The sequence below is a fragment of the Botryllus schlosseri genome, chromosome 7, assembly GCF_051294905.1.
Source record: "Botryllus schlosseri isolate E-star chromosome 7, Bs_hap1, whole genome shotgun sequence".
NCBI classification, from domain to species: Eukaryota; Metazoa; Chordata; class Ascidiacea; order Stolidobranchia; family Styelidae; genus Botryllus; species Botryllus schlosseri.
The window spans coordinates 25,844,248-25,867,859 of NC_137242.1; the positions used below are offsets into that span (position 1 = coordinate 25,844,248).

A 23,612-nucleotide genomic window follows, 5' to 3' on the forward strand; every position below is an offset into this window, starting at 1 on the left:
CTTTAACTAAACATTTCTTTACAGCCAGACTGTTCAGAGTCAAGTGTACCTGTTTGATGCTGGTGTGATCAGACTAGATGACCTTCACGGTCTTATCGATCATTCCTATCTAACACCGAATACTGTGCACGCATATTTTCTGTACCACCATCACTGCCGTTTGTTATGTATTTTGGTTCGATGAAAATAAAGACTCTCTCTACAATGAAAATATAGAAAAGAATAACATATGTTATGATACGTTATGAATATAACGTAAAAAAGTCAGCATTTCGTGAATGAAAAACTTCAAATCCCCCAGTTACCTTGATTACGTACGGACTACTTTCGGTAGGAAACTTGATGATAAATGCGTTTTTCTGCTCGGCGACCGGCGGATTTCGGGTATTTGTTATGAAATGACGTCATAGGTGAGAATAGAGCGTCGAAATAATCATGGTATCCATGTACAGTTTTTTGCCAGTTGAGGCCGTCGCATTTTGCTCGCTCGTCTTATCTTGTCGCATATGCTGTAAATATTGCATGTTTGTCAACATGTATTATTCTAGAAGATGCCACAAGGTATTTTTACCTTCACTGCTCAAGAATCACAACGAAACGGGACCTGCTATCCTAGTCCTTCCTTACATTGGTCAGGATCTCCCCAGAGCGGAACCGCGCTTTACGAGTTGTTTTTGTGATCGAAGAGGTTTAGACGGGAGAAAGTGATAGAATTGGACGAAAATTTCAACGCAGAAGTCTACCTGGTCCTGTATATTTTACCTATATCAAAGCTCACGCCATTTTAAGTCGTTTAACCATCGAAAATCGTGGATTTCTCGAAGAGATGTAATCCCACCTCAAAAACAGAATAGCCTCGTCACGTCTGCCAGAGTTATTGAAAAGAATGAAGGCCGATGGCTTCAGAAAGTGGAAATGCAGTTAGTGACGAAGAAATACTTCCTCCTATAGATGATCCCAAAAGCGAAACGTCCGAACTCGAGGATGGAAGAGTATGGAGACGGGGCAATTCAGTTGTATCTTCTGATGCCAGTGGTGGGCCAGTGTTGCGGACGACTGTTAAACCAGTCAAAAGATTTCGCCCCGAATCGAACAGTGGTATGTTTCTACATATTTTGAATAAGTCTTTTTGTAATACTTTTTATACTAACTATTATACCTTCAGAAAAGAGTACAAATCCATCACCGAATCGCAAGAAGAAACTGAAAGTTTTGCCATGTACTTCCATGAAAGTTGATGACACTGTGACGTCAGCAGAAGGTTTTGTACATTTAAATTTTTGATTAATTAGGATATACTAACATAACACTCATGTATTGTCTCAGGCAAGAAGCCAAGCATCAGTGAAACGGTAATCCAGGCAGACAAATCGCAAAGCTCGTCTCATGATACCGAGGTATTGTGAATCATATTTTTTATTTCTGTGTACATGGAATTTGCATTATTTTGTGCTTGAAGACAGAGTCTGCTGTGTTATTATTATACATGTACATTATGCACACCGTGAGATGATAACTTGAAATTTTTGTTTACCTAACATTGAATTAACAAGAATTTGCAATGAACATTCGCACGACGCACGTTACTTATGGTTATGGGTGATGTCATCCTGTCATGTTAATTGCTGAATTTGACTTATTCATCAGTTTGAGAATTTGTGACTTGGTTGGGACCAGTGATATAATTTGGTCTTTGATGCCAGATTTAACAAGTCTAATTTAACGGAAACGTCGGTAATCTAATTTTAATATAATTTCGTTGCCGTAGTTTCAATTCTACTCTAGTCTCTATTCCTGCCGTGTTTGGTGTAAGGCATTTATAACTCAAATTTGATATGAACTGAATTTGATTCTTGTTGTATTTTTACTAATCTGGAATATATAATTTAATTTTCAAGTTTTTTGCAATTCTGTAATGTTCTAATTTTTTGGGAATATCATTCTCAAGAAGAACTGTTGTTTTGATAATCGCGATACTAATGTTGTGTCACATGATTAACTTACTGATGGAATACAGAAACATTCGGATTGAAGTTAGAACTGCGCGTATTGACACGACTATCAGTATATTACATAATGATTCGAATTTGGTAGTGGGTGACAAATTTGGCCAAAGTCCGACCCATTGAAGTGATGTTATTGGATTGGAAAAAAATAGCATTTACGGTCGTAAACTGTTTCATGTAACTACGCTATAATCAATAACTTCGCTTCTACTGGCTGTAATTAAGTCAAATTTATTATACACCATTTCCGTAGACAGCAAAAATATTTCATGGGGTAATACTAAAATTTCAATTTTTTTCAATTTTTTTTTTAAATCAATCCAAATTTTTTCTCCTAGCTCTGCTCCTGATTTGAAATGAGCCAAATTAGATGTGCAGCGTTTTTTGGGCAACCTCATGATTTTATCAAATATATATCCAGTCAAATTTGAGGAAACAAGTAATTTTTGAGCAACCAGAGTCCATAGTCCTGAATATAATGCTTCCAATCCTATATATTGTCAGTCGGTAGGCCTATAACAATACAATTAATATAATATAGAAAACGCCGTCAGGATGTCGCGATGGAAGCATACCTCTTAAAAGAACGCGAGTCCAATGGAGCAATGAAGACAAAGACTTCTTTTTTGAAGCAGTTGCAATGGTCTGTGTTTTCTTAATCCGTTTCAATCAATACTGTGTCAACACTGATCTAATATCAATATCACACAGTATGGTAAAGATTTTGACGCCATCAGCTCGTCCATTGCACAAAAGCGTCGTAGAAAAGGACAGGTCTGCGTGCCCAAGACCACCAACCAAGTTCGTCATTTCTACTACAGGACTTGGGCGATGATAAACAAATTGATTCACGCCAGTTGTAAGTCCCTTATCTTGTATGTACGGTACATGATTTCTAGCGGACTGGTTGTATTTTTGCAGCTTATCCACTGGAAATTAACAAGGCATTTCAAGAGCTGTACGCTTTGATAAATTACGGCGAATTGAGAAGAAAACTGGGCGGAAGTAAGAAACTTGTTGAGGTTTCCTATTGAGTACCGTAGTATATTTAGTTGGGTTGTACAAAAATAACTTTTCTTACGGATTCCGGGGATTTAGTGATTAAATTGTTAGGTTGCCTAAAAAGAATGCTGCACACCAAATTTGGCTTGATTCCACATGGTAGATGTGAGCGCACATGAGTTTGAAAATTTTGAATTTATTATGCAAAAATTGATATTTATTTTCAAATCTTACAGTCAACCCCATGAAACGTATTATTTGTCTACGATGCAAACAAATTTGACGCAATTCCAACCCGTAAAAGCGAAGCTATTTGAGTTTTTCATTCATAATTTTGCGATACAATTGAATAGTATATTCATATTGAAATGAACCCGAATATTTCCGGCTTACACTCGTCAGGGGTAATCGTCAGCAACTAGTAGAGAATTGGAAAGAACATTGTATATCAACACATAACCCTGGGGACTGTCAGCCGAAAATATTCGGGTTCATGTGAATATGAATATACTATTCAATTGTATATTGAAGTTCTGTACCTCCAAGAAGCTCTTTAAATAATATTGAGATTACCCAAAAGAATCCAAAATTTTCAACTGCAGTAACTTTGCTTCCACGGGTTGTAGGTGTGCAAAAATTGTGAAGCACCGTTCATTTAGACAGCTTGACAATTTCATGGGGCCGACAGTGGAATTTGAAATATTGAAATATTTAAATCCTTGCTATTCTTGTCCCTGCACCGCACTACCTTTCTGTATTGGCATTTAGATTTGAAGAAAAAGAATTTGGACAAGCTAAACGAACTGATCAAGCACGGCACCACCAGCGCTAGAGTGAAGGGGAAGAATTATCGAATCAAGACGCCGTCGTGCCGAGCGCTGAAGAAACTCAGTCCCGAATACCAGAGAAAGGAAGGTACGTGTAACTAGAGCTAGGAAGAATTCAGTACCGGAGTGCTTCTATTCTGAATCGTGTATTTGAGTATCATTCATTGTCACGTCAAATCAGTATGAATGATGCGGAAAGTTTAAATATGCACTTACTATGCCACCACAAGTTTGCCGGTTTCACATTACAGATGACGAGGTGTATTTTGACCATACCTATTTTGATTTGTACTGTGTCATCATGCGAAATGAGCCATGCTTGCTGTACGGAAATTTGCCATTCTCGCGCTTATGAGAATGTACTAAACTCTATTCGATGTCTAAGTTCTCACGAATTCAGTAATTCTGATCTAATTCGTAAAAAAACTGTAGCTATAATTTTAATTCTAATCTAATCTGGGAAAAATGTGTGGCTGTAATTCTAATTTTAGTCTAATTCGGAATAAACGGTGTTGCATTATTCTAATTGTAATCTCATTTGGAAGAGCTGAAAATCCTGTCTGGATGCAACCAACCGTGGTTTCGAAGCTCCCGCTGAGGAAAATATGATTGACACTAATTTTGGTTGATAAATTACCTGTTAGTGGCAAGTAGCGTATAATTACAGTACTCGAAAGAACCATCGCTGGCTGCTTGACTTGAATTACTATACTGTAATTTTCCAAGTATAGTACGCCCCCATGTAGGATACGCGCCCTTAAAATGGCATGCAAATTCTGGGAAGAAGCCTGTACCCATGTATAGTACGCACCCTGCATTCGCAGTACATGAATAGCTGTGTTTTAGTATACGATGGTGTTCTGTTTTGCGATGTCACTGTCGAACAATCATGACATAACCATCGCTAATCATTATGCAATTAACGGCATTGTCTCTAAACGATAGTAGAGAGTAGCCAAAGCTTGCGAGGCTGGCGACGCGATAGTTCGGGCCAGCGACACGACGTCTTGCGCACGAGGCCTATTACAGATGCGATCGCTAATCATTATACAAGTAACGGTATTGCCCCTATACGATAGTAGATAGCAGCCAAAGCCTGCGAGGCCGGCGACATCTTGCGCATGCGCACAAGGTCAGATGCGATTGCCCAGGCCAACAGTTATGTCGTGCACACCCCACGCCTGTTGGAGGTGCGACTGAACACGCAAGCGATTATATTTTGCGCACATGACCTGGCGATGAATTAGCGAGGATTTTCGCGCGCGCGCGTGTTCAGCAATCAATGAATGTCCTAATTTCGCTCGCGTGCAAACGGCAAACCAACTCAGCAACAGATTGCGTGCTGTGCAGACGACTGTCGTTAATCGGCAACACGCTTTTTGCTAATTGGTAGCTCGTTACACTGATAATACGAATTACTGGGCACGATGGCTGAAAGTGATGTGCGATTGGAAACAAACACGAAGAAAGGTGTGATTTCAAGTTTTTTATCGAGGGAGATTTTTTTCAAGCGTGTTGTTCGCATGTATAATACGCACCCCCCGATTTTAGGGCAAAAAATCGTGAAAATTTCGTGGATTATACATGGAAAATGACAGTAATTATTACTCGAATCATTGTGCCCAACCCTACGCGCAACGCATTTCCAGGAGAGAATGGCTTCCAATTTATTTTCAGGAATGCTCGATTTGCCATTGGTTAGCGATACGAGACGCATGAAGATCCCGCTCAGCGTCACAATCGAACTACATCCGCTCACAGTCGCAGATTGGAATCAAGTGCACTCACTAGCTCACAATCCCAGACTGAGGTAAACGTACAACACACTTGATTTTATGATGGTACAAAGTAACTGCCATCCCAAATCTCTTGAATTTTGAACCGCGATTTTGTTCTTATCAGATTGAAGGTGTCCGTCGATAATAAGCTCTCTTCGTTGTTTGGATATTTGGACCGTAAGTGGAAGGCCGCCAGCGAGAGGCTCGTCTCGTTTGCAAGCAAAAGCAGGAACGGAGATGAAGACGCAGAGTCAAAGATGACTTCTTCTCTCGTGCTGCAGACTCCCTCTGACGCTTCCGTTAATACGAGAATCATGGTTTTTCAGGTAGATATTCAATTACAACAGTCGTGACTGTATGACTATTACCGAGTAGGCTAAGTATATTACACTATAAGAACAGTGCGTGCACAATAAGGCCCCTAAGCACAAGGGTTAGACATGATGATTCAAATACTCTAATCTGAATTGAGGAATAATCCTTTGAATGATTCAAGTCTAGTAATAAAATACTGATTTTCGAGTAGACTGAAATTATACGCTCCTTGCCACTGAAAGTTAATTTATCTGCGATAATATAATTGTTAATTTCGGTACTATCTTCCACTGAGGAAGCCTTGAACCTTGACTGGCCGTAACACAGCTTACGAAACGTAGTACAAAGCTTCGATGGTTACTGGAAATCGCATATTTCTGAAAACGCGATCAACCCGCAACATTGTCTTAAAGCACAATGAAATAGGTATGGTTGAAAAAAATACCAAGTATTCTTTAATGCGATGTGAAACTGACATTCAATTATTTTTGGTCGCATGAAAGGTACATATTTGAACTTTCCATGTGTTAGTACCGTTATGAAGTCATAATGAGTGATATTCCCGATTAGTCCGATATTCCATTTTGCCCAACATTAGTCATATTGAGTGGCACTTACAAACTTGACTCGAATCAAATCAATCTGGTACCTGATTTTGCCCAGACCTGATTGTCAATCATAAAATCACCCCGCTTCTCAACCCTGTGTTTTTCCTTGGTACAGTTACCACGCCCATAAGATCCATGTATGTTTAGGTGTCGAGCACCAGCAGTAAAACGCACGCGGTGGTGTCGTACGCCCTGCGTAAATCCACACGTGCGACGGACAGACCCTCCAGAGAACCGGACGACAAAACCGCGGATAAGACCAAGGAATCGAACGCCGCAGCTGACGAGATTGCGGAAGGTAGCTCGACTTACCTTACTGCGTGACGTACAGCTTGAATCCATTTAGTTTGTTGATGGTCAACTGAATTCTGGCTTTTTGACTAGCTCTACTTCTAGTTGCACATTTTGAAAAGAGGGTAGTTCTAGTTCTAGATACAGATTTTGAAAAGTGAGTATGGTAGTTCTAGTTCGTGTTGCCCATTTTGAAAAGTGTGTAGTTCTAGTTCTTGTGGATTTTGAAAAGTGAGTAGTTGTAGTTCTAGATACAGATTTTGAAAACTGAGTATTAGGGTTGTTCATAAATAAACTTTTTTGTCAGATGTCACTGGCAATGTGTTATGTTGGTGAAAACAACGCTGCACACCAACATTCGCTCAATTCCTACCAAAGTATCAGGACTGATAGACGAAATACCAATCATGTGGTGACTTCACTATTCTTCAAAGTTACAATGAAATGTCTGTCTTGCCCGTTAAGTCTCGAGTCATATGCCTTGGTTCGAGTACTATCTGAATCAATACAAAAATTGACTCGTCGAGTCATTTTACGCATTTGAAAAAATGACTTTGGTCAGGTAGAGTCACCAAAAAATCGTGACGCAAGTCGTTACAAGGCCTGGTTCATTTCAAATCAGAGTTCATTGGCATTTAAGCATGAAAGTGGTAAATATCAGTACACCAATCTTGGCTTGTTTCGCACAGTTCAATTCACGTGTATCATTTTCTGGGAAAACCAGAAGTCGGAACATAATCATGAATGAGAACGTAGAAACATTTTACAAATAAGATTCTTATTATATTACCAGGTGCTATTTCCGAAACGGAGGCCAACGACTCTTGCCTGAGTTCCGAAGACGACTTCGATTACGACAGCGCCACGGACGAACCCGTCAAAATCTCAAAGACGAATTACGCCGAGGTAAGCGAATCGGTCGCAAGGGACCCCGTCCTGGCCGAAGACTGCTCTTCCCAAACGCTGGACACGATGTTCACGATCAAAACGAAAGAGCGCGTGTCCAATTCCGATTCGGATAGTCTGAGCGACTCGGCCCCGATGAACGAAGACGTGTTGGAAGACATGGGTCAGTTCGATAACGAAGTCGACGCCTATGATCAAAACAGCGCGATGGAAATATCGGAAATGCAGGATGCGGTGTCAGATTCGCGTCAAATCACAGAAGCAGTTACCACAGGCGGTTAGTAAAAATAAGTAGATCTAGTTCTTGTAAAATTGCAAGTATTTGTGTAGTTTTTGAATGCTTGTGCTACTTATCTAGCGCAGGTAGGTCGCCAACTCAAAACAGGTTGCGGGTCAAATTTCACATTATTTGAGCAACCACGTTTTTAAAACTTTACAGTAAAACAGTACAACGCTGTGCTCTCTAACAGGCGCGATGTGCATAGTTACCACAAAAGAAGTCATATTTTATTTAAGAAGTACAAATACAACAAAAACTATCATGTTCATCAACGTCATTTTGAACAATGATCTGTGGCCTGTGCACCATACCTGATAAAACGCTTTTCGGCGACTAAGGAATCGATATTGGGGCTAGCGAGACACACTTTACTAGCTGAAAGACTTTCTCCTCGTAAAGCTTGATCTAGCGGGGAAGCCCTCAGCCGTTTCCTAAGTGTCTCGGTCTTGGCATTGTCTGGGCCATTGCATGTCGAGGCAATATTCCCATTCATATCAGCTGATTCTCCCACGAGGGACTGCTGTTTCCATCACCGAATCCGTTTGTGCTAGTGACGAATGGTGAATAGGTTATGTTGAAACAACATCAACATTATTTTGAAACTATGGCGGTTATGTGTTTGACTGCTTCCACTTCCGCTTAGCAGTTTCTAGTTAAAACTACTTACTTTTTGACTTTGAGTCTCAAATGGTAGAAAGTAGCTTTCGCTGGTAGATTTGCATCAGGGTTGTAACCAAGTCACAAGATTCCGAGTCACAAGTCAATCTCACTTATATAGTGTTGAGCTGAGTCAAGTCGAGTCATTTTCAAGTCACCACAAAGTCAAGTCCGAGTCAGTGAGTAGAGGGTCGAGTCTGAGTCATAGTGTTGTGACTCGAGTCCAAGTCATTGGTTCACTGTTCAGTTTTGAGTTCAATCCGGTTCATTCAACCCACTTTTTTTCAACTCTGCTCGATTGATATAGAATGGCTCGCATTCATAATGTTGTATAATTTTCCTCAGTCTTAACAATTTCTGGCCCTATTTTCAAAGTATCAGGACTGATAGACGAGGTAACAATAATGTGGTGACTTTACTATTTTTTGAAGTTATAATGAAATGTCTGTCTTGGCCGTCCTAGTCTCGAGTCATATGACTTGGTTCGAGTAAAAAAATACTCAACTCGAGCCATTACGACCCTGCTGAAAATAGATCTGCTGACGCTGACTGCTTTGACCAGTTTGACCACCTCTGACCGTTACTACTTTAACAGATAAGGCCGAGCTTGCGGATAGCGCGACTGAATCTATATCTGAAGCTCCTCTGCCCAGTAACGAAGATGCAAACACTGTCAATGAAACGAGCGGCAATTGCGAAGTATCGGAGTTCACTGGTGGTGACGAAAAATCGGAAAAGAATGTCAGATTGTTGCCAAAAATAAAGTTTTCCGGAGCAAACTTTCGCCCGAAATCGCGTGCCAAGAAAAAGAAATGCACGGCCGTCGACTTCATTAAGTCGATACAGTCTTGGGGCGCTGAAAATTCTGGAAATACGACCGTGGCCGAGATTTACGTCATGCTGGGAAAGCCTTCGCTGTTTAAGTTATGCTACCATTGGTTGTATAACACGGAAGCTGAGGTTAAATCAGAAGAGGGGTCTTCCAAGAACGGATTAACCTCGGGCCTGTTGGCTTTGTTGCAAGCCGCTGATCTTTCGAAAGGGCTGCGCGTCTCAGACGGGGCACAGCCGACGGAGGAACGGGCCAGCGACGCGGCGCTAACAAAAACGGCATCGGTGCAGTGTGAGATCATAAAGCAAAATGTCAATGTAAGATTTACGATAGTAATAATCATAACTGTATTAGGGTTATTCAAAAATAACTTTTTTCCAAATTTCACTGTAAAACTACTTGGGGAACAGAACTTCAATACACATGTGAGTAGCATAATCATTTTGAAATAAACCTGAATAATTTCTCCTGGCGCTCAACAAGGGTGGTATCAACAACTAGTAGAGAATTGAAAAGGACATTGTATATCGACAATCGTATCACCAAATATGGCGACACAGGCATGAATTTGAATATACAATTGTATAATGTATTCATACTGAAATAAACCCGTCGTTTGATGATACAATTATTTATACGGTATCCGATGTTCTTTCCAATTCTCTACTAGTTGCTGAAGATGGTCTGCCATAAATACTTGTTTATTTTTTGTACAACATTTTAAGAGGAGAAAATTTTGAACTTATTAAAAAATATTTTTCCAATTTCACTGGCTACCGCATAAAATTGTTTTTTTTTTTCACCAAAAAACAACGCATCAACGATTTTGGTTCAATTTCGACCTTAGAAGCGAAAGAGTGGAAACTTTTGGATTTGAAATAAATAGTATTACAGTGGGGAATTCTATCATTTAGCTGTATCGAAAAGTTTTTCCTCAATGTAGGTAGACGTAGGCTAATGCTTATTTATTTGCCTTTATCTTTATAATCAGAAGATATCTTTTCTGTACAGCATTATTTCGCAATTGCTGTATGTCTGTACGGGTACCTATATATTGTGCGTACAAATCTGGTAGGCTTAATATTCATTTTATATCACGAATAATTTATGAACTGCATTTCGCCTACCTCGTCAATCCAATCTTTTCTGTGCATGTAGAATTTGAATTCCATTTTTGAATTTTCGCGACGATGAATGCATTGTTTTCGTATTTTTGACCCCTTGTCCTGCAAAATTTCCCCAAGGTATGAAATTTCCCACTTTCAGAACTATATTGCTAGATCGATATTTCACGGATTGTCGTCGACCATTACAGACCGTCGATACGATTCCCACGTCTTGCGGATCTGCCGTGCCTGGAAATCCACACGGCAGAGGGCTGAGGAAAATGGTGAGCGCCAACCCGGCGCTGGCAGCGGGTAGTCTGCCTGCTACGGAATTTGCTGTTCCTGCCCTGCCTGTGTCGAGTCGACGAAATCAACCTGGTACGTTATATATAGCAGTTGGCAATTACATGACTACACGAGCCCAAAACTGATTATCTCGATGTTCTTTTGTTTCCTGTTTTCTGTTGCCCTTTTTATTTCATCTAATTGAAAAGTCGATATATATATATGACTACAAGCTAGAACTGGACAATTAGAGAATTGTCAACTTTGTCTAACTAGATTACAATTAGAATTATAGCCACAGGTTTTTCAAGTTCGATTAGAATTAGAATTCCTGAATTTTGAAAAAAATCTGAAGTTGAAATCAATTCCGAATCTGGAGAAACGCATCAAAAATCAAGTTCAGCGTTCAATCCTTTAATCGTTAGAATGCCAAACGTCTGTACAGCAAGTTCCGAGTCACAAGTCAATTTTCTAGATTTTTGTAGTTTTGACTCGAGTCATTTTCATTTCATCTCCGAACCCAAGTTCAAGAGCAATGTGTCGAGTTCGAGTCATAGTGTTGAGACTCTGGTCCAAACCCACAGTCATATTGATTACTGTTTAGTATTGAGTTCAAGTAAAGGTTCAACCAGGGTTGTGATGACTCGAGTCACGATTTTCTGACGACTCGACTCGAGTCATTTTCTCAAAATACGGAAATGACTTGACTCGAGTCAATCTGTGTTTTGACTCGACTTGGACTCGAGTCATTGCGCTTGACTCGAACCAAGTCATATGACTCGAGACTCGGACGGCCAAGACCGACATTTCATTGTAATTTCGAAGACTAGTAAAGTAATCACGCTATTGAGATTCCGTCTATCGGTACCGGTACTTGAAATTGCGACCTGAAACTTCTGCTAAAAATGCGAACCATTCGATATCACCAAAGTTATAAAAAGTGGATTTAACAAGACTTTAACTGGAAACTCAGCAGTCAACACAATGACTTATTCTCGAACTCGAGTCATAACACCATGACTCGGACTCGACCCTCTGCTCGCGGACTTGGACTCGGACTTGACTCGGTGGTGAATTGAAAACGACTCGACTTGACTCGAGTCAAAATTGTAAATGTGATATTGACTCGTGACTCGGAATCTCTCGTGTCTCGGTTACAACCCTGGCTTCATCTTGCTTCTGTGAAACTCTAGGCGATACAGGCAGTTTCTGGGCCTATTTTTCAATTACCGATCCTGATATACGAGACTTGGTCAAGTCGTGCGCAATGAGTCGAGTACAAGTCGAGTCATTTCAAAAATTGACTCAAGTCGATTCGAGTCAACGAAAAATCGTCGTGACTCGTGTTATTACAACCCTGCACTACACAGTTTTCCTGTAGCATTTTCAGGAAAACCAGAAATTGTGGGAATATAGAAAAATTTGATCAGAATTGGATTAGCGCCATTTCGCTCCAATTTGAAAACTACAATTATATAGTTGTCCAAGTTTGTGCATGACCACAGTTTTTTTTTATACTTGCAGACGCAAACACAAGGAATACAAGGGTGTCTCCGGAGACGATGAATATGTTGTTGCAGAGGGAAAGGCTCCGAAATCGAATGGTATTGTGACGCTCAGATTGTATGCTTTGTTTGATGAATGCTAGAATTGTGCTAAGCCAAGTCATGTCAAATTATGTCAAGTTATAAGACGCTTTCGGATGAATTTGTATCATTTTATGAGCAGAATCGTCTGAACAACCGGGTTCTTAACCTTAATAACCAGTGAGCCCTCAACGTTCGCAAAACTGAACTCAACCACATGATGCATCTGGTACACAGCTATAGGACACTGGTGCAGGATAGTGATTGTGCTACACTTTTTGACAGCTTGCCTGCGTCAGCAACCGGCTGATTCGGTCAAATTAGCCATCGTGAGTGCTCAACTAGAAATAACTTTGTGAATTTCTACTCGAGTAGAAGTGGAAGTAGCTATTTACGGGAATGTAAAAATTGGTATTCTAGGTCTAGTTTGTCCTAAAAAATGAAAACTTGAAGGGGCTCTGCACTCTAAATATGATGTGGTCTCAAATTAAAGATAAAATCGGGAAAATATTTTTGACCGCTGCCATTTTTCTTCAGAAAGCCACCGTTATGGAGCTGCAGGTAAACGAAAATTCCAACTGTTGTAGCCTACATTAAAAAGTAGAAGTACTTCGGACCAGGGTGGCAATTACTCGACTCGAGTCGCGATTTTTCGTTGACTCTACTTGACTTGAGTCATTTTCTTGAAAATCGAAAATGACTCGTCTTGACTCGAGTCACTTTGTGTATTCAACTCGACTTGTACTTGAGTCATTACTAGGGCGATTTTTTTGACATGTCAAAATTTTGTCAAAATTGTAGCACTAGGTCAAAATTTGTCAAAATTGTTTACAAAGTCAAAATTTCTTTGACGTCTGCATGTCGTTTCTATAGTAGATTTTGCGCTGTCGGTGAACTTATCATTTCATATTTTACAGCTTGTAGCCTACTTTATAGGCCTACCGTTGTAAACGGCCCATGGTCTGCTCATTGTGAATCATAAACGGTCAAATAAAACAAACAGGTAGACATGGTGTTATGGTCAACGTGCCGCAATATCCTAACTGAAAAAAGACTTCTTGGGCATTGCATCATTCTTGTATTAAGAAGCTCATGATGAAAAATTGTGATATAGACAACATTGTCAGAATGAAGCAACACGGTTTGTCACCAGCCAGCAGTGTACTCACAACTTTAGTGTTGCCAGCCAACAACTGCGGCTGTCGAACGTTCTTTCTCCATTCTTCGCAAGCTTCTTAGTAAGGACATGCACTTTCTACCCAAGAATGTAGGAAAGTATCTCGCGTTGCACTACAACAAGTTATAATTATTTCTACCATAAAACGTATTGTAACTACTGGAATTATTCACTTCGTTAAAATATTAGTTTATTCATGTAAAAACTTGCCTGTTTCTAAGCCAAAAACGTTTTTTTCAAGCCAAACTACTTCGTTAGGACAGCCAGTTCCAATCAGAAATGAAGATAAGTGGTACAATTTTGAAATAATGTGGGAAAACACCTAATTTGCATACGTTTGGTCAACATTTTCCTTTTTTTAAGTAAAAAAAATCTCCCTAGTCATTACATATGACTCGACCCATTCTATATGACTAGATTTGGGGCTGGTATAAAACGACCGATAATTTGAAAATAGGCTCAAAATCTGTCTTTCAGGTTTAAAGTGTGAAAAAATAATGTATTATGAATGTGAGGCCTTCGGTATCACCCAAGAGTTTCACAAAAGTGAATTGAACCTGACTTGGACTCGGACTTGACTTGAAGATGACTCAACCTGTCTCGAGTCGAAGCTATAGAAGTCAAAATGACTTGTGACTCGGAGCCTTGTGATTAGGGCTGGGCACAATGATTCGAGAACTCGAATCAGAATCGAGTATTAATTTTAATGATTCGAGTCGAGTAGTAAAGGACGATTTTTTCGAGTACTGAAGTTGTACTCTTCTCGCCACTGAATGTTAATTTATCAACGAGAATTATAGTTTCGATACTCATTTTCACTGTAGAAGCCTTGAAACCTTGATTGGCTGTAGCCTATCGTAGCATACGAAACATATGGTACAGAGCTACGAAGGTTACTGGATGTAGCACATTTCCGAAGTCATGATTATCCCACAACATCTTCACCAAGTGAAATGAAATCGGTATTGTCGAAAAAAATACCAAAGTATCATTTATGAGACGGATAACAGGCATTAAATTATTTGTGGTGACATAATATTTGGATATTTTTATTTTGACGTAATATATTATGTCATGGCGTCATAATGGGTGATACTCGATTACTCGACTCGACTCGAAGCATATTACGTGATTCAGAATCGAATCACTCAGGTACTCGATTTTGCCCAGCCCTACTTGTGATTTGGTCACACCCCTGCTTCTGACTGGATGTCTTTAGCCGTCGGTGGTTTGTCACTATATGAAATTCTCTGTTTGAATTCTCAGATGAGACGACCCATTGTGGTGGACCGGTCTACGACACATCGACAAAGCAGAAGTATTGCCCGGCCCATGAAGACATTCTCCATCGTCACGCAAGGACCCAACAAAGTGGGGTTCCTGCCTTCAGCCCCCGAAGGCGTCTCCGAAGACACGGTGAGTGGAAGCACAATCGGCAGAATTAGACATAGACTCATTCCATTATAATTTAGCAAATTTTTTGACATTTGTAATGCATACCCTCAGAATTGTCCAATTTTTACAAATGTTGTTCTTTTTTGAATTTGAGGTACATTAAAAAAATTAAATTGAAAAATTTCCAGCGGTTCAAAGGATATAGCGATTCAAAGTTCTTTTGTCACTAGGTGGCGCCACATGCAAAAGTCTTTAAAATCCATATATTTTGCTTTAATGATGGTAGAGAATCAATTAAAATGTCTAATTATCAAATTCTGCAGCCGAGGATTAGAAAAAAATCAACTTTTTCGCTCTAAACTCGAAGGAAAAAATGTTACAGTTGAAAAAAAATTACGCAATGCAAAGACAAATTTTTTTGTGATTTCGTTGTGGAATAGAGATTAATTTGAAAATCCCGTTTTTTATCAATCATACTGTTTCAAAGTACATTTTGCAATAATTTTTTCTTGTGAAAGGAATCCTACATGGATTTTCGAGTCCGAAACCCCCCAATTTTTTTTCAATCGTAAATTTTTTATATTGCGAATAGAGCGAAAAAGTTGATTTTTTTCAATTCCTTGGCCCCAGAATTGTATAATTAGACATTTTAATTGATTCTCCACCATCATTAAAGCAAAATATATGGATTTTAAAGATTTTTGCATGCAGCGCCACCTAGTGACAAAGTAATTTTGAATCGCAATATCTTTGGAACCGATGGGAATTCTTCAATTTAATTTTTTTTAATGCACCCAGAATTAAAAAAAGAACAACATTTGTAAATATTGGACAATTCTGAGGGTATGCATTACAGCCCTTGCTAAGTTATAATGGAATTAGCCTATTTCTAGTTGTATAATTAGAGCAGAATGCCAGTAATCTAATCGTAATCTAATTTGTGAAATGTTTCTATGCTCTGGATTTACTACTTCTAAGTTAATTTCTGAGTTTCCTGAAAATGCTATAGGAGAACTGTATCGTGCAAAACAAGCCGATGTTGCTGTACAGACGTTTCCCGTTCATTATTTTTGTTTTTTTTCTCTCTAGTTCGTAATGTTTGTGAGTCCGATAATTACAGTTCTAATCTTATTTGGAAGAAACTGTGTAGCTCTAATTACCGTAATGTTTTTCCAATTCTCCGCTATAGTTGCTGACGATTAGCCTACCCCCAATGAGTGTCAACCTAAAATACTCGGGTTTATCTCAATATCAATATATCATAGGGTTACCATATTATGAAAATCAGAAAAGAGGACACTTTTTCAAAATTTTTCCTGACTTTATGGTTGGTTGACTAAAAAAGGCCATCTTTCCGAACTGACTCCAGAAATATACACTTTTTGTTGAATTCTGCGTTTGGTGACTGAAAATAAAGGTCGACTTTCCGGCTCAACCCCCGTGATACCAGCCGGAACGTGATTTGAGTGTTGATCTCCCATATCTCAGTAAAATTTTGACCTATATTCGACCAAAATTTTCAAAAAAGAGAACATTCGACCGTCCTCCGAGGACACTTTCAAGAAAGTCAAAAAAGAGGACAAATCCTCTTGAAAGAGTACATATGGTAACCCTAATATATTGTTCATTTGTGTTTAGAAGTTCTGTGCCTCTTCGAATTCTAATTTAATTTAGTAAGGCTGATAATTTTCTAGTCTCCAACTCTAGCATGCAACGCTTGAGAATGTGATTTCATAACCCCAAAATTAACCCTAACCACAACACCATGGTTGTAACCAAGTCACAAGTCAATCTCACTTTTATAGCTTTGACTCGAGTCAAGTCGAGTTATTTTCACTTCACCACTGAGTCAAGTCCAAGTCATCGAGCAGAGGGTCGAGTCCGAGTCATGGTAAATCGTGACTCGAGTCATTACAACCCTGCACAACACGAACACCAAAATTGCCCTTTGCCTGAACTCTATCACCAACCTAACCCTAAATTTGGCCATAATTTTAAACCACTTGCTCAAGTGTTCCATGCTATCACGTGTCACGCTGATATGTCAGCAGACCAAATCAGCCATTACCCTGTCTCTCGTTACCCTCTTGTTTTCCGCATGCCAGGTACGACAAGATTCGCAAAGCCATGCTCCCAAGGCCGCAGAGAACAACTTGCTAGCACAAGCCGCACACGAAGCCGGAGTGTTTCTCGATACCCTATCTTTTCCTCCTTCGACCGAAAGTATTGATCATGCCGCAGTAGTACAGAGTATTTCGGACTGCGATTTCGCAGCGATGCAGTCTCAAAATGTAGCAGTGACTGGTGCTGGAGATCTTGCCTTAACGTCAGCACACAGCAACGATAAAGTTTTACACACCAATGACACACAACAATCGTCACAGTCGCAAATCACAGGTGATGTCATATTTGGTGGTATGTTGATATACAATGTTTTTTTCAAATCTCTACTAAAAGGGCTGGATATAGTCGAGTACCTGCGTGCTTCAATTTTGAGTGGACTTGACGAGTATCGCTGATGCCGCTATAGCGGTATGAATGACATGGGAGGTTCAAATATGTATCTTTTATGCAGCAGCAAAGAATATAATGCCAGATCTACATTCTACATCACGTTAAAGATAATTTGGTATTTTTTCGACCATGCCTATTTCGTTGCACTTTGTGACAATGCTGTGGTTTGATCACGTTTCCACTAAGATGGATAGCTTTCTACTGCATGTTTCTCGAGCTGTGATACGGCCGATAGTGGTTTCAAGCAGGGTTGTAACTAGGGCTGGGCAAAATCGAGTACCTGAGTGATTCGATTCTGAATCACGAAATATGCTTCGAGTCGAGTCGAGTAATCGAGTACCAACAATTATGACGTCATAACAGAATGTTATGCGTCAAAGTTCAAATATGTACCGTTTATGCCACCACAAAGAATATAATGCCTTTTATCCATAACATAAATGATACTACGGTTGTTTTTCGAACCATATCGATTTCATTCTACTCGGTGACAATGTTGTGAGATTATCATGACTTCGGAAATGTGCTACGTCCAGTAACCTTCGTAGGTTTGCACTATATGTTTCGTATGCTACGATACCCCCAATCAAGGTTTCAAGGCTTCAACAGTGAAAATTAGTATCGAGACTATAATTTTCGTTGATAAATTAACTATCAGTGGTGAGGAGCGTATCATTTCAGTACTCGAAAAAATCATCTTTTACTGCTCGACTCGAATCATTAAAATTAATACTCGATTCAGATTCGAGTACTGGAATCAATGTGCCCAGCCCTAGTTGTAACCATGTCACAAGGTTCCGAGTCGCCAGTCAATCTCACTTTCATTTTGTTGACTCGTGTGAAGTCGAGTCATTTTTCATTCACCATTGAGTCAAGTCCAAGTCAGTGAGTATATAGAGGTCCGAGTCATGGTGTTTTGACTCGAGTCCAAGTCATTATGTTGACTGTTGAGTTTTCAGTTTAATTCGGTTCAATCCACTGTATTCAACTCTGTTCGAGTGATATAAAATGGCTCGCATTTATAATATCGTAATCTTAATTTTCTACAGTTTCTGGCCCTATTTTCCAAGTATCAGGACTGATAGACGAAATACCAATCATGTGGTCACTTACCTATTCTTCGAAGTTGCAATGAAATGTCTGTCTTGGCCGTCCTAGTCTCGGGTCATATGACTTGGTTCGAGTCATGCAGAGTGACTCGAGTGCAAGTCGAGTCAATACAGAAATTGACTCGAGTCGAGTCATGTTACGCATTCAAAAAAATGACTCGAGTCAAGTCGAGTCACCAGAATATCGCATGCCGAGTTGAGTCGTGACTCGAGTCACTACAACCTTATTTTCAAGACTTCCACGGATGACTCTTATGGCCAAGGAGTAAATAATCTCCCAATCGACTCGTTGCTGACGATCACCCCAAACGAGTGTCTGCCAAAAATATCTTATGGTATAATTCAATATGAAATCTGTTTTTCAATTCTCTACTATAGCTTACAATCACCCCACTTCTGTCCAGTATCAGCCAAAATTCATGAATTTAATATTAAATTGTGTAATGACACATATTTTGTGGTACGATTTTTGATATACATTATGCTTCCCGATTCTCTACTATTTGCTGTCGATTACCCCTGACGAGTGTCAGCCGAAAACATTCGGGTTCATTCCAATATCAATATATGATATTTAAATGCACAGATGCTTCAACAGTCCCTACGAATGATAACCACAATGTCGTTACTTCTGACGACAACGGATTATGCGGTCTGGTCGGGGATATGAACCCGCCCGAATGCGACAGCCAGTCCGATATCATAGAACAAGCCGTGATGGGAGACGCGTCCGGGGAGTTTGTGGCGCTGATTACAAACGACGGTCTCGATCGGGAGGAAGCTATGGAGGTCTTGCCGAGTACGCCGCAGAAAATCTTGCCTAGCGATTCCGAGTGAGTATCGTACTTTGAATATTCTGAGGATTGCGGTGTTTTGGTTGTGCCGGAATCGGAGGCAGAGTCGGTAGAAGTAGCTATTTACAAGTAAGTGGAAATGTAAGTATTCTAGGTCTAGTTTTGCCTAAAAAACTGAAATCTATCAAGTAGAAGTATAAACAGCCTAAATCAGTGGTTCTCAACCTTTTTTTAGTTCGAATTTTGCTCGTTTATCACGCAGCAGTCGTCTGTTTTGTGCGAATATTTACTGCCGGCTAGTGGTAAAGAGCAACCTGAAATGACTTTTCTTCAGGGTTGTAACGAAGTCGCAAGTCAATCTCACTTTTATAGTTTTGACCCGAGTCAAGTCGAGTCATCTTCAATTCACCACCGAGTCAAGTCATCAAGAACAGGGTCGAGTCCGAGTCATGGTATATTGACTCGAGTCCGAGTAAAGTCATTGTGTTGACTGCTCAGTTTCCAGTCAAAGTCTTCTTAAACCCACTTTTTTATAACTCTGCTTTGTGATATTGAATGATTCGCATTTATACTAATATCGTCACTTTTAGCAGTTTCTGGTCGCATTTCAAGTACCAGTACCAATAGACGAAATCCCAATATTGTGGCTACTTCATTATTCTTCGAAATCTCAATGGAATGTCGGTCTTGGCCGTCTGAGTCTCGAGTCATATGACTTGGTTTGAGTCATGCGCAACGACTCGAGTCCAAGTCGAGTCAATACACGGATTGACTCGAGTCGAGTCATTTCAGTATTTTTAGAAAATGGCTCGAGTCAAATCGAGTCATCAGAATATCGTGACTCGAGTCGAGTCATGACTCAAGCCGTTACAACCCTGCTTTTCTTGAAAATAACATCAAACTATTTATGTAGAAATTGGGAGGACTATTAGTCTACTTTTATCGACCCCTGGTATACAGCATACATCTTAGTTGCTTGATCTGGAGATATGCTCCGCATCAGAGTTGGATCAATTACATTATTTCAGTTCAATAACAATTACAATTACAATTACTTTCATGCATGTTTCAATTACATTACAATTACTCCATGCTAAAAATATCAAATTACAATTACAAATACTATTACTCCTTGCCTGCTTCAATTAAATTACAATTACAATTACAATTGCTGCTGTTGAACATGTAATTGAATACTCATAAATTCAATCGTGCTCCTTGACAACCGTAGCGTCGTAATTAACAACAATTCAAGTCTAGTTCAGATTGTGTAGTAATAAATGCGTTTATGTGCGTACATAGTATGCTATGTAAGATGCCATTGTGACGTAATATAAGCGTGTTTTGTATGCTCGGTAATTATGGCTCACGTAATTGGAAATGTAAAATGTTATTTACTTAATTTCCTATGGGTTAGGATTAAGGATAGGGTGCAGTATGTCGTTGAAAAAAGTATTATAATATATGCACGTGTTGGATTTGCGTGTATAGTATATAGTATATAATTAAAGAAATAATATTATTTTTATCGAGGGACGTAGGAATTAGGATGAGGAGTAAAAACAAAACCGTGCTTTGTCAGATAAGACATTATATAATATTCAGTGGTCTGGTTAGTTAGCCAGATGAAGTAACGATGCAGCATCGTGATCTGAAATCGTATTGTAGATTGCCAACCCACGGATAGATGCGCAAGATGTGAGTCACGGATAAATGCACCGACAAACGTACTGCAGAGCCGGCTAAAAGCAGCAAACTTTGTAGTCCTAGAGCTGGCGATCCAAGCGTTCAAATTTGATGCATCTGGTCTTTATCGTAAGCTATTGATGCACTAATTCCGAAAATACAAATTAAAATCTCGTCAGGGCAATGTAACTGCTCCAAAATAGCCGTTTAAGGCCGACTGTTCTGAAAAGTGAGAGTGCCGCAGCAGCATGACCACAACAATGACCAATTACGCCCAGCGATTGTTCAGAACAATGCGGATTCCCAGACTTTCACGACTATTTTGGGATGGTACCATTGCCTGGAAATATACTTTTATTGCGGAATCAGTGCGACACTAGCTTTCGATTAGGACCATACATATCAAATTTCGACGCTTGGATCGCCAGCTATAGGACTATCAATTCTGCTGCTTTTAGCCGGCTCAGCAGTTCGCTTCTCGGCGTATTCAATCGTGAGTCACGTGTTGCGAATCCATCCGTTGGTTAGTAATCTAATAATTGTATACAATGGCAGCCGAAGCCAGCATAGCGGTAAAAATAAAAACTTCGCCTGCAAGGGCGCAGTCAAGGGCTTCCGCGAATGGATCCACCAAATTCCTTGTCGACATTTAAAGAGAATGCATTATAAGTCAATTATTTTATGTTGTGCTTGTCAGGTCTCAATAGCAATTTAATGTAATTGAAATTGTAATTGAGCAAAATTTTTGTCAAATTACAATTACAATTACACAAAATAAAAATGCTTCAATTACAATTACATTACAATTACATTGAAAAATGTAATTAATTACATTCAGCTCAATTTCAAATTACAATTAATCCAACTCTTCTCCGCATAGGCATTTTTCCTCACAGCCATTATAAATGTGATCTTATCATCCAGGGATTCTTTCGACGGGATATTTATAAGACACCATCGCTACACAGGAGTAAGGCAGAAGTCCAGTAACGCCTTCGCCGATTCTATATTGAAAGAAGTCGATTGTTCTTCAAAAGTGAGCAAGGTAAATGGATTGTTGTGTCACGAGAGTGGTTTGGTGGTCAGTTTCATAATTTCATGACTTTTTTTTCCCAGATTACTTGATAAAATTGTTAGGTTACCCAAGAAAACGCCGCACACAGATTTTAGCTCAATTGTACCCAGTGGAAGCAAAGTTATTATAGTAGCAAATGTTAGATATTCAACAAAAATAAATATAAATATACAAACGATGCACATCAAATTTAGCTCAATTCCAAACCGGCAGAAGCGAAGTTATTGATGTTCAAAATTTAGGATTTCAAATCGTAGTAATAAATAATGGAAGAACTTGCCACCGTAAGTACTATTTTTTATAAATCCGAAATTTTGTAGTCCAATAACAATGTTTTTTAGACAACCTAACAATTTTATATTGTAGTCAACAAAATTTGTAAAATTTTTATATTAAATAAATCCAAAATTTTCTGCTTTAATAACTTAGCTTTCACTGGTTGGAATTGAGCCAAAATTGGTGTCCAGCGTTTTTTTTTGATAACATAACAATTTTTGAACAGCTTTACTGAACAGCTATGCTCGGACATGAAACAAACCAGAAAGGCTGCAGATTATAATTCTCTGACCCCCTACTTCATGTTGTGACGTCATGAAAATTGCTGATTAATTTACCGTTCATGGCCAATACCGATATTTCTTGTAAGTGTGATATCGACACGATATTAATTGGTCGGATTCTAAATTTTGTAATATAGTCATACTTTGAATATATCAACAACTCTTCATTTGCTGCCCCTGAAATCAGTAAATCAACAGTAATCGTAATACGACTTGTCTCAGGAGCCCGCATCAAGTGCCGACATAGCTCTGGACCTGCAGCTTCCCAACTTGATCGGGGAGGACAGCGTCGACTTGATGTCGAAATTTCAAGACCTGGTCCGGCACACGGCGGAGGGCGCCGGGCTGGGCAATCTGGTAGCAAACGACGACAACGCCCAGGACCGGCCTCTCGGCGACTTTCTCATCTCTGACACTTTTGACAATGGATGAACGCAGTTTTTTAATGTATGCAACGTGACGTTTTCGCATTTTATTGTCTGAATTATTGTTTCTTACGCGTATTTTATTATCTTATCATCATTACCACACAAAGCTTTTTTCACTACATTTCTTTCGTAAAAAACAACAATTTGAATTGAGTTTTGATTGTATGGGAGCCTGAGGCGGTGACAGAAATGAGAGGGGAACTGCACAGTTCACAGTTTCTTAATATGCAAAATGACAGGCGTGTCATTACTACTTCAAAGGATTGTTTCGTCTGTCAGTAGGCTACTTGTACTTGAAAGATAGCGGAGGGCCAGAAACTGTTTAGGAGTGAGGAAAATTCGTATATTATGGATGCGACATATTCAATATTATCTAAGCAGATGAGGGCTGAACT

General features: G+C 39.4%; 1 protein-coding gene across 2 annotated transcripts; it reads left to right on the plus strand.

Annotated features, from left to right (window-relative positions):
- The first annotated feature begins 440 nt into the window (after positions 1–440).
- Positions 441–23,370, plus strand: LOC145443698 (uncharacterized). Of its 2 annotated transcripts, none has more exons than XM_080321643.1 (19): positions 441–1,098; positions 1,166–1,261; positions 1,327–1,397; positions 2,548–2,649; positions 2,718–2,865; positions 2,928–3,011; positions 3,777–3,923; positions 5,513–5,645; positions 5,738–5,939; positions 6,684–6,834; positions 7,621–7,896; positions 9,266–9,819; positions 10,818–10,986; positions 12,418–12,497; positions 14,923–15,072; positions 17,157–17,448; positions 19,261–19,507; positions 22,079–22,199; positions 23,012–23,370. In XM_080321643.1, the coding sequence occupies exons 1-19, from the start codon at positions 897–899 to the stop codon at positions 23,219–23,221; spliced, it is 3,435 nt and encodes a 1,144-aa protein (XP_080177769.1). In that variant the 5' UTR covers positions 441–896; the 3' UTR covers positions 23,222–23,370. The 2 variants fall into 2 exon arrangements, with proteins under 2 accessions (XP_080177769.1, XP_080177768.1); XM_080321642.1 differs by having other exon boundaries at positions 442–1,098; positions 7,621–8,010.
- Positions 23,371–23,612: the final 242 nt, after the last annotated feature.

Excerpts from the sequence above, each read along its gene's own strand:
- LOC145443698 (XM_080321642.1), top strand. The coding sequence starts at position 897 with ATGGCTTCAGAAAGTGGAAATGCAGTTAGTGACGAAGAAATACTTCCT. Across the intron at positions 5,646-5,737 it reads GCTCACAATCCCAGACTGAG|ATTGAAGGTGTCCGTCGATA; the intron begins GTAAACGTACAA and ends TGTTCTTATCAG. Across the intron at positions 22,200-23,011 it reads GTTCTTCAAAAGTGAGCAAG|GAGCCCGCATCAAGTGCCGA; the intron begins GTAAATGGATTG and ends GACTTGTCTCAG.